The 14570-nt window shown below is 38.8% G+C and overlaps 1 protein-coding gene across 1 annotated transcript in view; it reads right to left on the reverse strand.

Moving 5' to 3' along the window:
- The window catches only part of LOC137055745 (glucagon-like peptide 2 receptor), a 46177-nt gene extending 32955 nt beyond the window's left edge, over positions 1–13222 (reverse strand). The window contains exons 1-3 of the mRNA XM_067429639.1: positions 13089–13222; positions 1218–1314; positions 345–449 (exon numbers count right to left, since the gene is read on the reverse strand). Of these exons, the coding sequence (XP_067285740.1) occupies positions 345–449; positions 1218–1314; positions 13089–13139 (253 nt within the window). The 5' untranslated portion in view covers positions 13140–13222. The remainder of the gene's footprint in view (positions 1–344; positions 450–1217; positions 1315–13088) is intronic.
- Positions 13223–14570: the final 1348 nt, after the last annotated feature.

Consider the following 14570-nt stretch of genomic DNA (forward strand, 5'->3'; position numbering starts at 1 on the left):
TTCAGTTCGGAAAGAAGAAACAAGATTTCAATCAGAAATAAGATTATTTTTCTCACCCCATTGACAGATCATTTTGCCTGTTTAACTCACTTCAGTTTGATATGTTTCCCCAGAAAACAAGAAACAATATCTAATGTCGTTTTACTGATCTAGTAAATGCATCTTGATTTAAGAATTGTTAGATATTTGGACTGGAAACAAGACAAAAATACTAAAGAAGAAGAGTGTATTTCACTGTTTTAGAAATTGAAAAATCTTACTTATTCCAAACTTTTGAAAAAAAAGCTATATATTGCTAAATAGAAATCATGCAACTCTGTAACTGTAATGGTAGAATAAGAGACCTTCTCTGATCCACGGTAGATAAGGAGGACAGGGAATGGACACGATCCCAGGAGATGAATGTGGCCAACAGGCAAAAACATCAAATGTTCCATTGCAGAAAATTCCTACAGAGTGATTCGTACAATGACTTCCATAGAAAACATTAAAGGGTTAGTTCAGCCAAAAATGAAATGTCTGTCATTAACTCCTCTCCCTAATGTCGCTCCACACCCGTCAGACCTCCGTTCATCTTCACACACAGTTTAAGATATTTTATATTTAGTCCGAGAGCGTATGCAAGTGTATGCACACTATACTGTCCATGTCCAGAAAGGGAATAAAAACATCATCACAGTAGTCCATATGAGACATCAGTGGGTTAATTAGAGTCTCTTGAAGCATCCAAAATACATTTGGGTCCAAAAATAACAAAAACTACGACTTTATTCAGCATTGGCTTCTCTTCCACGTTTGTGTTCAATCCTCAAATAAAGATTCAAACGGTTATGAATCAGCGAATCGATTCATGATTCGGATCGCCAATGTCACGTGATTTCAGCAGTTTGACACGCGATCCGAATCATGAATTTTTTGTTATTTTTGGACCCAAATGTATTTTGGATGCTTCAAGAGACTCTAATTAACCCACTGATGTCTCATATGGACTACTGTGATGATGTTTTTATTCCCTTTCTGGACATGGACAGTATAGTGTGCATACACTTGCATACGCTCTCGGACTAAATATAAAATATCTTAAACTGTGTGTGAAGATGAACGGAGGTCTTACGGGTGTGGAGCGACATTAGGGAGAGGAGTTAATGACAGACATTTCATTTTTGGCTGAACTAACCCTTTAAAATAATAATGGCATCTATTGGAGCTTCACTCACCAGTTCCAGCAGGAAAAGTGGCTTTCAGGAATCGTGTGCAGTTCTCTTGATATTCTCCACGTTTATAGATCAGATCGTCCAACACCGAGCCCATGACCTTTACAAACCCATAAAAACAAGACGTGTCCGTGCTGTCAGTGTGTGAGGAGTCCTATAATGAGAGCTGATGGCACAGTTTAGGACACAAGATGGCAGAATTTATAAACGTTCAACTTCTCTAAAGGAGGTTTAGGTGACACTTTACAATACGGCTGCGCTAATATTCATGAATGAATGATAACTAATGCCCAGATAATGATGAGTTAATGTCTGACTGATGAAGAACTAACACATTTACTAATGATTACTGCATCAGCAACTAATGAACATTCATCATCAGTAATAGATGAAGTTATCATTACAGTGTTATTAGTTAAGTGTGTCATGATGTATTCATTCCTTAATAACATATTATATTAACTAATAATGTAAATGAACGTGTTAAACGGGTTAAAGCCGCGCATTTCAGCTTCCAGTGTCTGCTTTAATGAATCATTAGCTGATGATTTACAAAGGGTTCATTATGGGATGACTTTACTTGTTGAGGTTATTAACTAATTCAAAATTACTTTAAAACCCATAACCACAATTACATATTACTTAATTAATGAGTTAATAGTCATGAGCCTCAACAAGTAAAGTCATCACATAATGAACCCTTTGTAAATCATCAGCTAATGATTAATTAAATCATTAATGAATATTAGCGCACCGTATTGTAAAGTGTTACCGTAGTTTTTTTAGCAATAACTTCTCGAAGACTTTTTCTCAGGACACAATTAATGATGCCGGAGAGCGGTGTGAGGTTGAGACTGGAGGTGATATTAAACATTTCAGTGCACAGATAAATATTTACATTCTTCTCCATTCACAATGCCAGCGCCTGAATATCAGTTTAGAGTAAGAAAACCGCCGGATGCATTCGAGACGCTCACACACCGACGGAGATCTCAGGAATAAAGCCAACACAACTGATGTGACATAAGGGGAGTAATGTAGGATGGCATATACACATTACAATACTGTCACTTTAGAGTACTGGTAGATGGTCAGCATAAATAAACTTTATTTTAATACTCCCCAACAAACTTTGCAACAACATATCAACTTATTCTACTAACCCGAACCTTAACCTAACAGTCTACTAATACTGCAGTTAATTGGGATGTAGGAAGTAGACCATTGAAATAAAGTCTAACCCACACTCTAAAAATGCTGGGATGTTTTAACATAAATTTGGGTTAAATATGGACAAACCCAACGTTTTACTTACATTTTTAACCCAATGTTTGGGCTTGTTCATATTTGACTCTAATTTGGGTTAAATATGGACAAACCCAACCGTTGGGTTACATTTTTACATTACATTTTTAACCCAATGTTTGGGTTTGTTCATATTTGACTCTAATTTGGGTTAAATATGGACAAACCCAACCGTTGGGTTACATTTTTACATTACATTTTTAACCCAATGTTTGGGCTTGTTCATATTTGACTCTAATTTGGGTTAAATATGGACAAACCCAACCGTTGGGTTACATTTTTACATTACATTTTTAACCCAATGTTTGGGTTTGTTCATATTTGACTCTAATTTGGGTTAAATATGGACAAACCCAACCGTTGGGTTACATTTTTACATTACATTTTTAACCCAATGTTTGGGTTTGTTCATATTTGACTCTAATTTGGGTTAAATATGGACAAACCCAACCGTTGGGTTACATTTTTACATTACATTTTTAACCCAATGTTTGGGTTTGTTCATATTTGACTCTAATTTGGGTTAAATATGGACAAACCCAACCGTTGGGTTACATTTTTACATTACATTTTTAACCCAATGTTTGGGTTTGTTCATATTTGACTCTAATTTGGGTTAAATATGGACAAACCCAACCGTTGGGTTACATTTTTACATTACATTTTTAACCCAATGTTTGGGTTTGTTCATATTTGACTCTAATTTGGGTTAAATATGGACAAACCCAACCGTTGGGTTACATTTTTACATTACATTTTTAACCCAATGTTTGGGCTTGTTCATATTTGACTCTAATTTGGGTTAAATATGGACAAACCCAACTTTTTACTTACATTTTTACATTACATTTTTAACCCAATGTTTGGGTTTGTTCATATTTGACTCTAATTTGGGTTAAATATGGACAAACCCAACCGTTGGGTTACATTTTTACATTACATTTTTAACCCAATGTTTGGGTTTGTTCATATTTGACTCTAATTTGGGTTAAATATGGACAAACCCAACCGTTGGGTTACATTTTTACATTACATTTTTAACCCAATGTTTGGGTTTGTTCATTTTTGACTCTAATTTGGGTTAAATATGGACAAACCCAACTTTTTACTTACATTTTAAACCCAATGTTTGGGTTTGTTCATATTTGACTCTTTTTTGGCTTAAATATGGACAAACCCAACGGTTGGGTTACATTTTTACATTACATTTTTAACCCAATGTTTGGGTTTGTTCATATTTGACTCTAATTTGGGTTAAATATGGACAAACCCAACCGTTGGGTTACATTTTTACATTACATTTTTAACCCAATGTTTGGGTTTGTTCATATTTGTCTCTAATTTGGGGTAAATATGGACAAACCCAACCGTTGGGTTACATTTTTACATTACATTTTTAACCCAATGTTTGGGTTTGTTCATATTTGACTCTAATTTGGGTTAAATATGGACAAACCCAACCGTTGGGTTACATTTTTACATTACATTTTTAACCCAATGTTTGGGTTTGTTCATATTTGTCTCTAATTTGGGTTAAATATGGACAAACCCAACCGTTGGGTTACATTTTTACATTACATTTTTAACCCAATGTTTGGGTTTGTTCATATTTGACTCTAATTTGGGTTAAATATGGACAAACCCAACCGTTGGGTTACATTTTTACATTACATTTTTAACCCAATGTTTGGGTTTGTTCATATTTGACTCTAATTTGGGTTAAATATGGACAAACCCAACCGTTGGGTTACATTTTTACATTACATTTTTAACCCAATGTTTGGGTTTGTTCATATTTGACTCTAATTTGGGTTAAATATGGACAAACCCAACCGTTGGGTTACATTTTTACATTACATTTTTAACCCAATGTTTGGGTTTGTTCATATTTGACTCTAATTTGGGTTAAATATGGACAAAACCAACCGTTGGGTTACATTTTTACATTACATTTTTAACCCAATGTTTGGGTTTGTTCATATTTGACTCTAATTTGGGTTAAATATGGACAAACCCAACCGTTGGGTTACATTTTTACATTACATTTTTAACCCAATGTTTGGGTTTGTTCATATTTGACTCTAATTTGGGTTAAATATGGACAAACCCAACCGTTGGGTTACATTTTTACATTACATTTTTAACCCAATGTTTGGGTTTGTTCATATTTGACTCTAATTTGGGTTAAATATGGACAAACCCAACCGTTGGGTTACATTTTTACATTACATTTTTAACCCAATGTTTGGGTTTGTTCATATTTGTCTCTAATTTGGGGTAAATATGGACAAACCCAACCGTTGGGTTACATTTTTACATTACATTTTTAACCCAATGTTTGGGTTTGTTCATATTTGACTCTAATTTGGGTTAAATATGGACAAACCCAACCGTTGGGTTACATTTTTACATTACATTTTTAACCCAATGTTTGGGTTTGTTCATATTTGTCTCTAATTTGGGTTAAATATGGACAAACCCAACCGTTGGGTTACATTTTTACATTACATTTTTAACCCAATGTTTGGGTTTGTTCATATTTGACTCTAATTTGGGTTAAATATGGACAAACCCAACCGTTGGGTTACATTTTTACATTACATTTTTAACCCAATGTTTGGGTTTGTTCATATTTGACTCTAATTTGGGTTAAATATGGACAAACCCAACCGTTGGGTTACATTTTTACATTACATTTTTAACCCAATGTTTGGGTTTGTTCATATTTGACTCTAATTTGGGTTAAATATGGACAAACCCAACCGTTGGGTTACATTTTTACATTACATTTTTAACCCAATGTTTGGGTTTGTTCATATTTGACTCTAATTTGGGTTAAATATGGACAAAACCAACCGTTGGGTTACATTTTTACATTACATTTTTAACCCAATGTTTGGGTTTGTTCATATTTGACTCTAATTTGGGTTAAATCAAGCCAGCATGCTTCAGAGTGCAGTGTTATATAAGAACACTCTCCTGACCCGACACATGCTGTACTCATATAATGTGTTTATATGGCAAAGAATGGGCTGATTTGTAACTTCTGATCTTCAACATTTGCTCAGAACTTTCACCTCGATGTTAAAAAATGCTATAAATATCCTGAGCAGACGGCGAGGGTTACGACTGTAATAAAACTCTCAAAGATTGCACAGAACTGGACAGCGTATATGATGACATTTGACCCAATTGTGAAAGAGACCAACATGCACACACTCCTCTTCTGTGTGTGGAATCAGTCATTGTTTGCTAAATGCATTAAAGTAAAAGCTGAAGAGAGTCAGATCACTGTTCGTATTAACTTTACACAGATTAGAAATCAGTCACACATTTTAAAACTACATATTTCCATACGGCTTAAACTGTCCGCCTTTCTCTTCTGAACTTCATAAACGCTTGGACACTAATCATGCTCAGATCATCACGTCTGAAGCACATTTGGAAACGTTGCTCCGATGTTGCCGAGTCCGTAATCTCCAGAGATTAATGTCTGTCTGGTAAACGTTCAGAGTATGTGGAATTATGTACGACGACTTAAACATCAACATATGCCTGATCTCTGATAGAATACAGTCACTGTACAGTACGGTCTAAAGTTAATGCTGAACTGTAAAAAAAAATGTTGGTTTAACTTAAAAAAGTAAGTAACCTGGTTGCCTTAAAATTTTGAGTTTATTGAAATTAAAAATTTGAGTTGATACAATGAAGGAAATTAGGTTAATAAATAGAAACTCAACATATTATTGTATCTGAAGCACGTGTGATAAATCATGAAAATAGCACAATTTGGCTTCATCATCACACGTCAAACACACACAATTACCCAATATGCTTACAAAATCATTTTTTAATATTTTAATAAAGGTTCACAAAAATGTTCATTGTGTTAACTCTTACATTTTAAGGCAACCAGGTAACTTATTTTTAAATCATTTTTTACAGTGTAGTCGACCCATAAGCGGATATTAATGAGCAATACATGCATTACAGTATCATTTCATCTTTGGGAATGCAGTTAGTTCATGTCAATTAAATCAAATTATAAAACAATTTATGATGTCAATATGTTAAAATTAACATGAACTGAAATTAATAAATGCTTTAGTGTTTTAGTGTAATAAATGCTTTAAATGCTTAACATGTTTATTGTTATTGCAATGCTATTATTTTATTGGCTCGGCATATTTATTATTAACTTCTGCTTTTTATGATTAATTACTATTATAAATAATATTATTTGATCTACTTCATGTTACTTTTTTAACCAAACTAACTGCTACACACAAACAAATGTATGATTTACTTTTTTTAAATAATTTTTACTAGAAATAATAATTGCAAAGAAATGACACGTTAAAGTATAAGAATAGAAATATAGTATTATTGTAAAGTGTTGCCTATATATTTCTAATATTTTACCTATTTTTTTAACCATCTAACAACAAACAAACAAAATGGTGTAGGATTTACTTTTGGACAGAGCTGGACAAATACACAACTTCATTACTAGAGTAAAAGTACTGCTGGTCAGATATTACTCCGTTAAGTGAAAGTTGTGTCACGATTCTCTGAAAGAGGACTCAAATGCAGGAATGAGTGATCAGGGGTTTATTGACATAACAGATGATGAAGACAGGGAATAGTGAGGAGGAGCACACAGTCCAAACAGTGGCAGATAAGGAACACAATAGCAGGCAGAAAGAGCAACCACTATAACCAGCTCCAGTAGATTGTAGACTGGAGAGCAGAACTGTCAGAGCACAGCAAGACCAGAGGAAACCAGCGATGGCTAGGCAGGAATCCTAGGGCAATGCAATCAGGTATCTCAGGAAACACACCAAACTGCTGCTAGACCAATAGAACAGGCTGCCAGGGAAGCTCTGCTTGCAGGACAGAAATTAGAGACACAGGAAACAAGGCAGGACCAAACAGCAGTACTCACATATAGCCTAACAGCACACGTAGGCACAACAAATAACGAACCAGCAACACATGAGGGAAAAAGCACTCATTATAAAGGGAGCAGAGGACATGAGGAACAGGTGAACACACTCAGACAACCAAGGAGCAGGGAAGGGTGAGCACACTCAGATAAGGAACAGGTGAGCACACAATTAGTGAAACAAGGACCTAAACAAGGGGGTGTGGTAACAGGAAACAAGGAGGTGGGACAAAAGGAGCACAGGGCAAACACAAACTAAGACAGAGACATGTGTTCAAGCACAACACAAACAAAGACACACTAAACAGAGACAAAATAGACAGAGCTGTCAGAGGAGAACCCTGACAGTACCCCCCATCCAATGGACGCCTCCAGGCGTCCAAACCAGGCATCGAAATCCCCGATGACACCAACTGGGGGGGCAGGTGGGGCATAAACATTGAAGTCCCAAACTGGCCAGGGAACACAGAAGGAAAGGAGGGGCGGGTGGGAATAGAACCGGGCAAAATTTTACTGGCTGGATTGGGAGGTGCTGGCTTAGGGAAACCATAACCAGAAAACACAGAGGGTGGGAAGGGAGGGGTGGGAACTTGACTGGGGAGACCCTTCGATACAGGGAATGGCCTAACGGGTCTGGGTTTCCAACTGGGCTTGGTAGATTCAGGGGAAATGACAGAATATGTAAAGGCTCCTGAAACAGACTCTAGGACTTCAGGGACCGACACAGTCTTAGGGATTAAACCTTGATTGGGGAAGGACTTGGGAGTGAACTCAGGGGCCATGGCCAGACTGGCAGGAAGGGTGTGTGTCAGGGGAATGAGTTCAGGAGAGACATAGACGGCCTCAGGCACTGACACAGAACCGTGCCCTGTGGCTGCAGGGATAGCTACTGGACTTAACTCTGGGGTGCCCTTGGGGACTGCAGAGATGCCCTCAATGGCCTCAGGAACAGATCTTGGGCTTGACTCGGAAAGGTCAGTCTGGGCTGCACTGGTGTTCTCTGGGACAGACTTGGGAGCGCCCTCCTGGGCCGCACTGGCCGGCTCGGGGACTGACTCTGTAGCGGTCTCCTGGGCTTGACTGGCAGGCAGTGGGGCGGCCTCCTCTGACGCGGGCTCTAGAAGGCCTCCTCTGAAGCGGGCTTTGGGACGGCCACCTCTGAAGCGGGCTCTGGGACGGCCACCTCTGAAGCGGGCTCTGGGACGGCCACCTCTGAAGCGGGCTCTGGGACGGCCACCTCTGAAGCGGGCTCTGGGACGGCCACCTCTGAAGCGGGCTCTGGGACGGCCACCTCTGAAGCGGGCTCTGGGACGGCCACCTCTGAAGCGGGCTCTGGGACGGCCACCTCTGAAGCAGGGCTCTGGCACAGAAGGCGAAGCCCTTACTGGATTTGGAACAGGAGATGGAGCCGACACTGGACTACACTTAGGGGCTGGAGCCTCTTGATTCAGGCCCTCCTGGAAAAATGGGCTAGGGACCCCTAGAAGGGCATCTGACCTGCCAATATAGGCCCTCCTCTTCCTCCACCTGCGAGGGCATGACAATTTGTACTCGACTTCGGGCTCGGGGACTGCGCTCTCGGCAGCGGGCTCGGGGACTGCGCTCTCGGCAGCGGGCTCGGGGACTGCGCTCTCGGCAGCGGGCTCGGGGACTGCGCTCTCGGCAGCGGGCTCGGGGACTGCGCTCTCGGCAGCGGGCTCGGGGACTGCGCTCTCGGCAGCGGGCTCGGGGACTGCGCTCTCGGCAGCGGGCTCGGGGACTGCGCTCTCCGGAAAATTTAACTCTGTAGCCAGGACAGGCTTGACCAAAACTTGTGTGGCCTTGATAAGACCTGCAAGACATTTAGAGAAAGCCTCAGCAGCACTGTCAATGGGCAGCTTGGGGACGGCCTCTGTGAATATTACAGGAATGGCAGAAATGGTCTCTGAGGGCATGACCTGACTGGTAACTGGCTTAAAAGCTTTCACAGGACTTGATACCGCTGGAGCTAGAGAATGGAGAATAGTAGGCTGCTTTGCACAGGCCTTTTTCTTCTTACGCTTTCGTCGGGTTGACCCTGTGTGCTTGACTGCCTCTGTAGTATCTGCAGCCAACTCGGCCAACCCAGGCAGGATAGCGGTGACCTTCATCGACTCAGTAACTGAAACAGGCCTGGCAGACTCTGAAGTAAAAGGAACAGATCTAATTGACTCAGGGACAACACTTGACTTGCCTGACTCAGGAATAATCTTGGCAGACACCGGAAAACCAGAGGTTGATTTGGGAGACTCTGAAGTGGCTGGAACGGCCATAATTGTCTGAGGCGCAAGTGCGGTTGACTTGATTGGTTCTTGAATAACAGAGGTAGACAGGTCTGGTTCAAGAATGGCAGAACGTGACTTGGACTTAGTGACTGCAACTAACCTGGTTGCCTGGGAGAAGATAGCAGTTGGCTTGATTGGCTCTGGGGTAGCCAGAGCAGTCTCAGATGACTCCGTGGTAGGGGTGATGGACTGGACCACCTTTCTCTCTCTGGACCTTAGTCTCTTGGTAGAGGCCAGGAGAGGATCATGAACATGACGTGACAACCGGAGAAGAGTGGAGAGTTTCCTGCAAGTAGATTCAGATGGAATTGGCATACCTCCATGACAGCGAAGACAAAGGTACCGGGAGAAACCCCAGAAATCTAGACTCCTGAGAGAATCCATCTCCCATGCAGGCAGGGGGTCATCTAAGCAGGTGTTAAATATGTCCTTGAGCGCAGCATCATTATAATCTAGCCCCACAGCCATGGTCCAGAAAAACTGGGCAAAACCCCCTATACCCAAGCCCTCCTGGCGAAGAGCAGACAGGCATCGATGGCGGGCCACTCTCTCCCGGAGGTTAGCAGGTGGCAGGATTCTGATACTCATTCTGCTGAGTCCAATGCTGGCTGGTTCGTTCTGTCACGATTCTCTGAAAGAGGACTCAAATGCAGGAATGAGTGATCAGGGGTTTATTGACATAACAGATGATGAAGACAGGGAATAGTGAGGAGGAGCACACAGTCCAAACAGTGGCAGATAAGGAACACAATAGCAGGCAGAAAGAGCAACCACTATAACCAGCTCCAGTAGATTGTAGACTGGAGAGCAGAACTGTCAGAGCACAGCAAGACCAGAGGAAACCAGCGATGGCTAGGCAGGAATCCTAGGGCAATGCAATCAGGTATCTCAGGAAACACACCAAACTGCTGCTAGACCAATAGAACAGGCTGCCAGGGAAGCTCTGCTTGCAGGACAGAAATTAGAGACACAGGAAACAAGGCAGGACCAAACAGCAGTACTCACATATAGCCTAACAGCACACGTAGGCACAACAAATAACGAACCAGCAACACATGAGGGAAAAAGCACTCATTATAAAGGGAGCAGAGGACATGAGGAACAGGTGAACACACTCAGACAACCAAGGAGCAGGGAAGGGTGAGCACACTCAGATAAGGAACAGGTGAGCACACAATTAGTGAAACAAGGACCTAAACAAGGGGGTGTGGTAACAGGAAACAAGGAGGTGGGACAAAAGGAGCACAGGGCAAACACAAACTAAGACAGAGACATGTGTTCAAGCACAACACAAACAAAGACACACTAAACAGAGACAAAATAGACAGAGCTGTCAGAGGAGAACCCTGACAAGTTGTAAGAACAGATTTTTACTGGAGTAAAAGTACAGAAGTATTTAAGTATCAAAAGTAAATGTCCTTCTTTATGTCGCCGCATTATTGTATTATAGTTGTATAAATGCACATTATGCCATCATGGTTTAAGCCAGTCAGTGACGCTCCATCTGACACACTAGCAGACGACTAACTTAAACTCATTTAAATACTTGTAGAAAAGTTACAAAGCTGCTGTCACTTTAAGGCCGAATGCACGGATCCAATACACTGATACACATCTGATATTCTCACACTGTTCACCTTCACTGAAGACAGAATCAACTTTGTTTATGTGAATCCTCCACTAAATGAGCATTTGGACATCCGTCTTCTTCCATTTTGCTCTAAACTATAAATCAGTGTTTAATAAATGCTGTGAAATCATTGAACTTCACGAGACTCTACAAGAGTGATTCCTGAAAGGCTTTCTGCAAAAACCCAAAAAACTCAATTTTGGAACAACATGAGGGCGAGTAGAGGAGAGCGGACTCAAACGTCTCAGTTTGTGTAAATCCACTTGGAGTTTAGAGTATTTATTTTTTCCCACATTGATTGCACATTTGTCTAGTACAATTATGTGTTTTTTTTATTTCATTAATACCATGTGCACTTTTTTCTTGATTTACTCCGAAAGAATGGAATAAAAGAAATGTGACAACATGCCCCATAGGTGGAGAGTACAGTATAACACGAGCAAATCACAGCTGAACATCTGATATAATCAACAAAATATTCAAGAAAAAATGTAAATACTTTGTCAATAAAATACAATTATTAACTTTTTGAAATAAAATAATGGCATTTTTTTCCCCATAAAAAATACACACATTGTTAATTTTGACAACAAACACATTGCTAATACAGCAAAGTTAAAAACAGAATAATAATGAATAAGTCAGTCATTATTTACCCTTATCTCATGGTTTCTCAAAATAATTCATAAACGTATAGAATATAATATCATAGTTCTAATAGGGGCTGGTTGTAACAATATAAACGCATCTTCTGCTGTGAGATCAGCATTAAAGAACGATCTCAACAGATAGAAGATTACAATCATATCAGATTTGTCTTGTTTTAAACAAACACAAAAAACAGGGATGGAAAAAAAAAACTTAAGTAAGATATGTACTTTTGCTATGGTAAAATAAATGTTCAGTGATGGACGATCTTCCAAAGATTTTTTAATTTTAGCGCTATTTTCTCTCTAGCTATATAGTGTTGATATGCTGTGTGTGTGTGTGTGTGTGTGTGTGTGTGTGTGTGTGTGTGTGTGTGTGTGTGTGTGTGTGTGTGTGTGTGTGTGTGTGTGTGTGTGTGTGTGTGTGTGTGTGTTACGCGCGCTCCCCTGACAGAATTTTCATTTTTGAAGGTGAATTCAGGATGATTGTGACACTTTTTTCCACACTGCAAAAAAAAAATCGTTTTCTTACTTAGTATTTTTATCTTATTTCAAGTTAAAATATCTAACAATTCTTACATTACGAAACATTTAGGCTACTAAGTAAAAATTATTGTCTTGTTTTGGGGAAAATAACTCAAAATGAAGAGAGTTTTTGCTTAAAATAAGATAAATAATCTGCCAATGGGGTGAGAAAAATAATCTTAATTCAAACAGAAAACAAGATTATTTTTCTCACCCCATTGGCAGATTATTTATCTTATTTTAAGCAAAAACTCTCTTAATCACTTTTGCTTGTCTAGTAAATGCTTCTTGTTGTAAGAATTTTTAGATGTTTGGACTAGAAACAAGACAAAAATACTGAGTAAGAAAAGCATTTTTTTGCAATGCGTTGAGATGACTTGGAAAAAAAGTGTCCCAATCACCCTGAATTCACCCTGAATGTGTTTAGTTACTGTCCACCTCTGCTTTTGGAGGACTTTTACTCTAGTAAACTTCCCATAGAAATGCCGTATGACACCCCCAGTGCTGTAGAAGCCTCACCTGAGCCGCGTACAGGAGCGCAGGAAGAGCCGAGAGCAGAACCAACGCCATTAGCGCGGCTCGGTGTTCAGCGGGCCGGCCGAGCGAGCGCCATCCGCGGCTTCATGATGACCCAGCCTCGGGAGCAGAGCGAGACCTTCTGGAGCTCTCTCACTCGAGCAGAGCTTCTGGCCCTTCCCAGCCAATCACCGGCGTCAGCATCCGACGCTCCAGATGCAGCTCCACGACTGAAGCTTTAATGGTTTAACACGTGATTTCGACTGATAAAGTACGTTTATGAGCCGTTAAAGTCATGGAGGAAATTAAAATGCATTCTTTAAAAAAATAAAAATAAAAAAACATAAAGTGAGGAAACCCCTAAAAGCTTCTCAACTTCAAAATGATATACAAAATAATAAATTAAATTAAAAAAAAAAAAAAAAAAAAAAAAAAAATATATATATATATATATATATATATATATATATATATATATATATATATTTATTTATATATATATATATATATATATATATATATATATATATATATATATATATATATATATATATATATATATATATTAAAGGATTTACAACAATAATAATAAAAGTAAATGGTATCACTTCAGTATGGGGAACACATTCCCATCTTCTGCCTCAGTAATCTCCTAATTTACTGCTTATTAATAGTTAGTAAGGTAGTTTTTGTAGCGTTTAAGTTTAGGTATTGGGTCGGATTAAGGGATGTAGAATAAGCTCATGCAGAATAAGGCATTAATATGAGCTTTAGAAGTGCTCATAAACAGATAATATCACAGTAATATGCATGATCATAAGACACTAGTTAATAACTGAACCCTAAAATAAAGTGTTACCAAATAAATTAATAAAAGTTGAGGCACAAAATAGAGTCTAAAAAGGAAGTCAGCTTTTCAATATTTACTCTTTTAACAAATTATGATTTATTATAAAATATTAATTAGGAGCAGAGCGCTGCACAAACGCCATCATAAAATTATTATTTTTTTTAATTAATTGAAATGTATTCATTAAGCTTCTATATATTTTTTTTTCCAGAGTTATCTTCAACATATGAAATACCAGAACATAAAATGTATTTCAAAAAGGATTTATACCATATTTGAATAAAACCTAAAGTTAGGGTGCATAAACGTGCCTAAAAGGAAGCAGCTTTTAGTTTTCAACATTTTAACAGATTATTAGTTATTATTTAATCTGAAATTCACTAACCAAAGGTGCTTAAATGTGATGAAACTATATTATAAGCTGTTTTGTGTCGTATTCTTTCTTATGATGCTAAATAAAGGAGATTTGTGTGATAAAATAACACTAAAATCTAAATTAAAACATCAGCAACAAACTGAATCCAGTAAATTGAATCCAGAGTTTTCCCAAAAACTGAAGATAAGTGAGTTTCTTGATGACTTGTGTGGTTTGAATGGCGGAGCTTAAAGGAACAGAAGTGCCACATTAATGAGTG

Source organism: Pseudorasbora parva, chromosome 21 (genome assembly GCF_024679245.1).
Source record: "Pseudorasbora parva isolate DD20220531a chromosome 21, ASM2467924v1, whole genome shotgun sequence".
Lineage (NCBI taxonomy): Eukaryota > Metazoa > Chordata > Actinopteri > Cypriniformes > Gobionidae > Pseudorasbora > Pseudorasbora parva.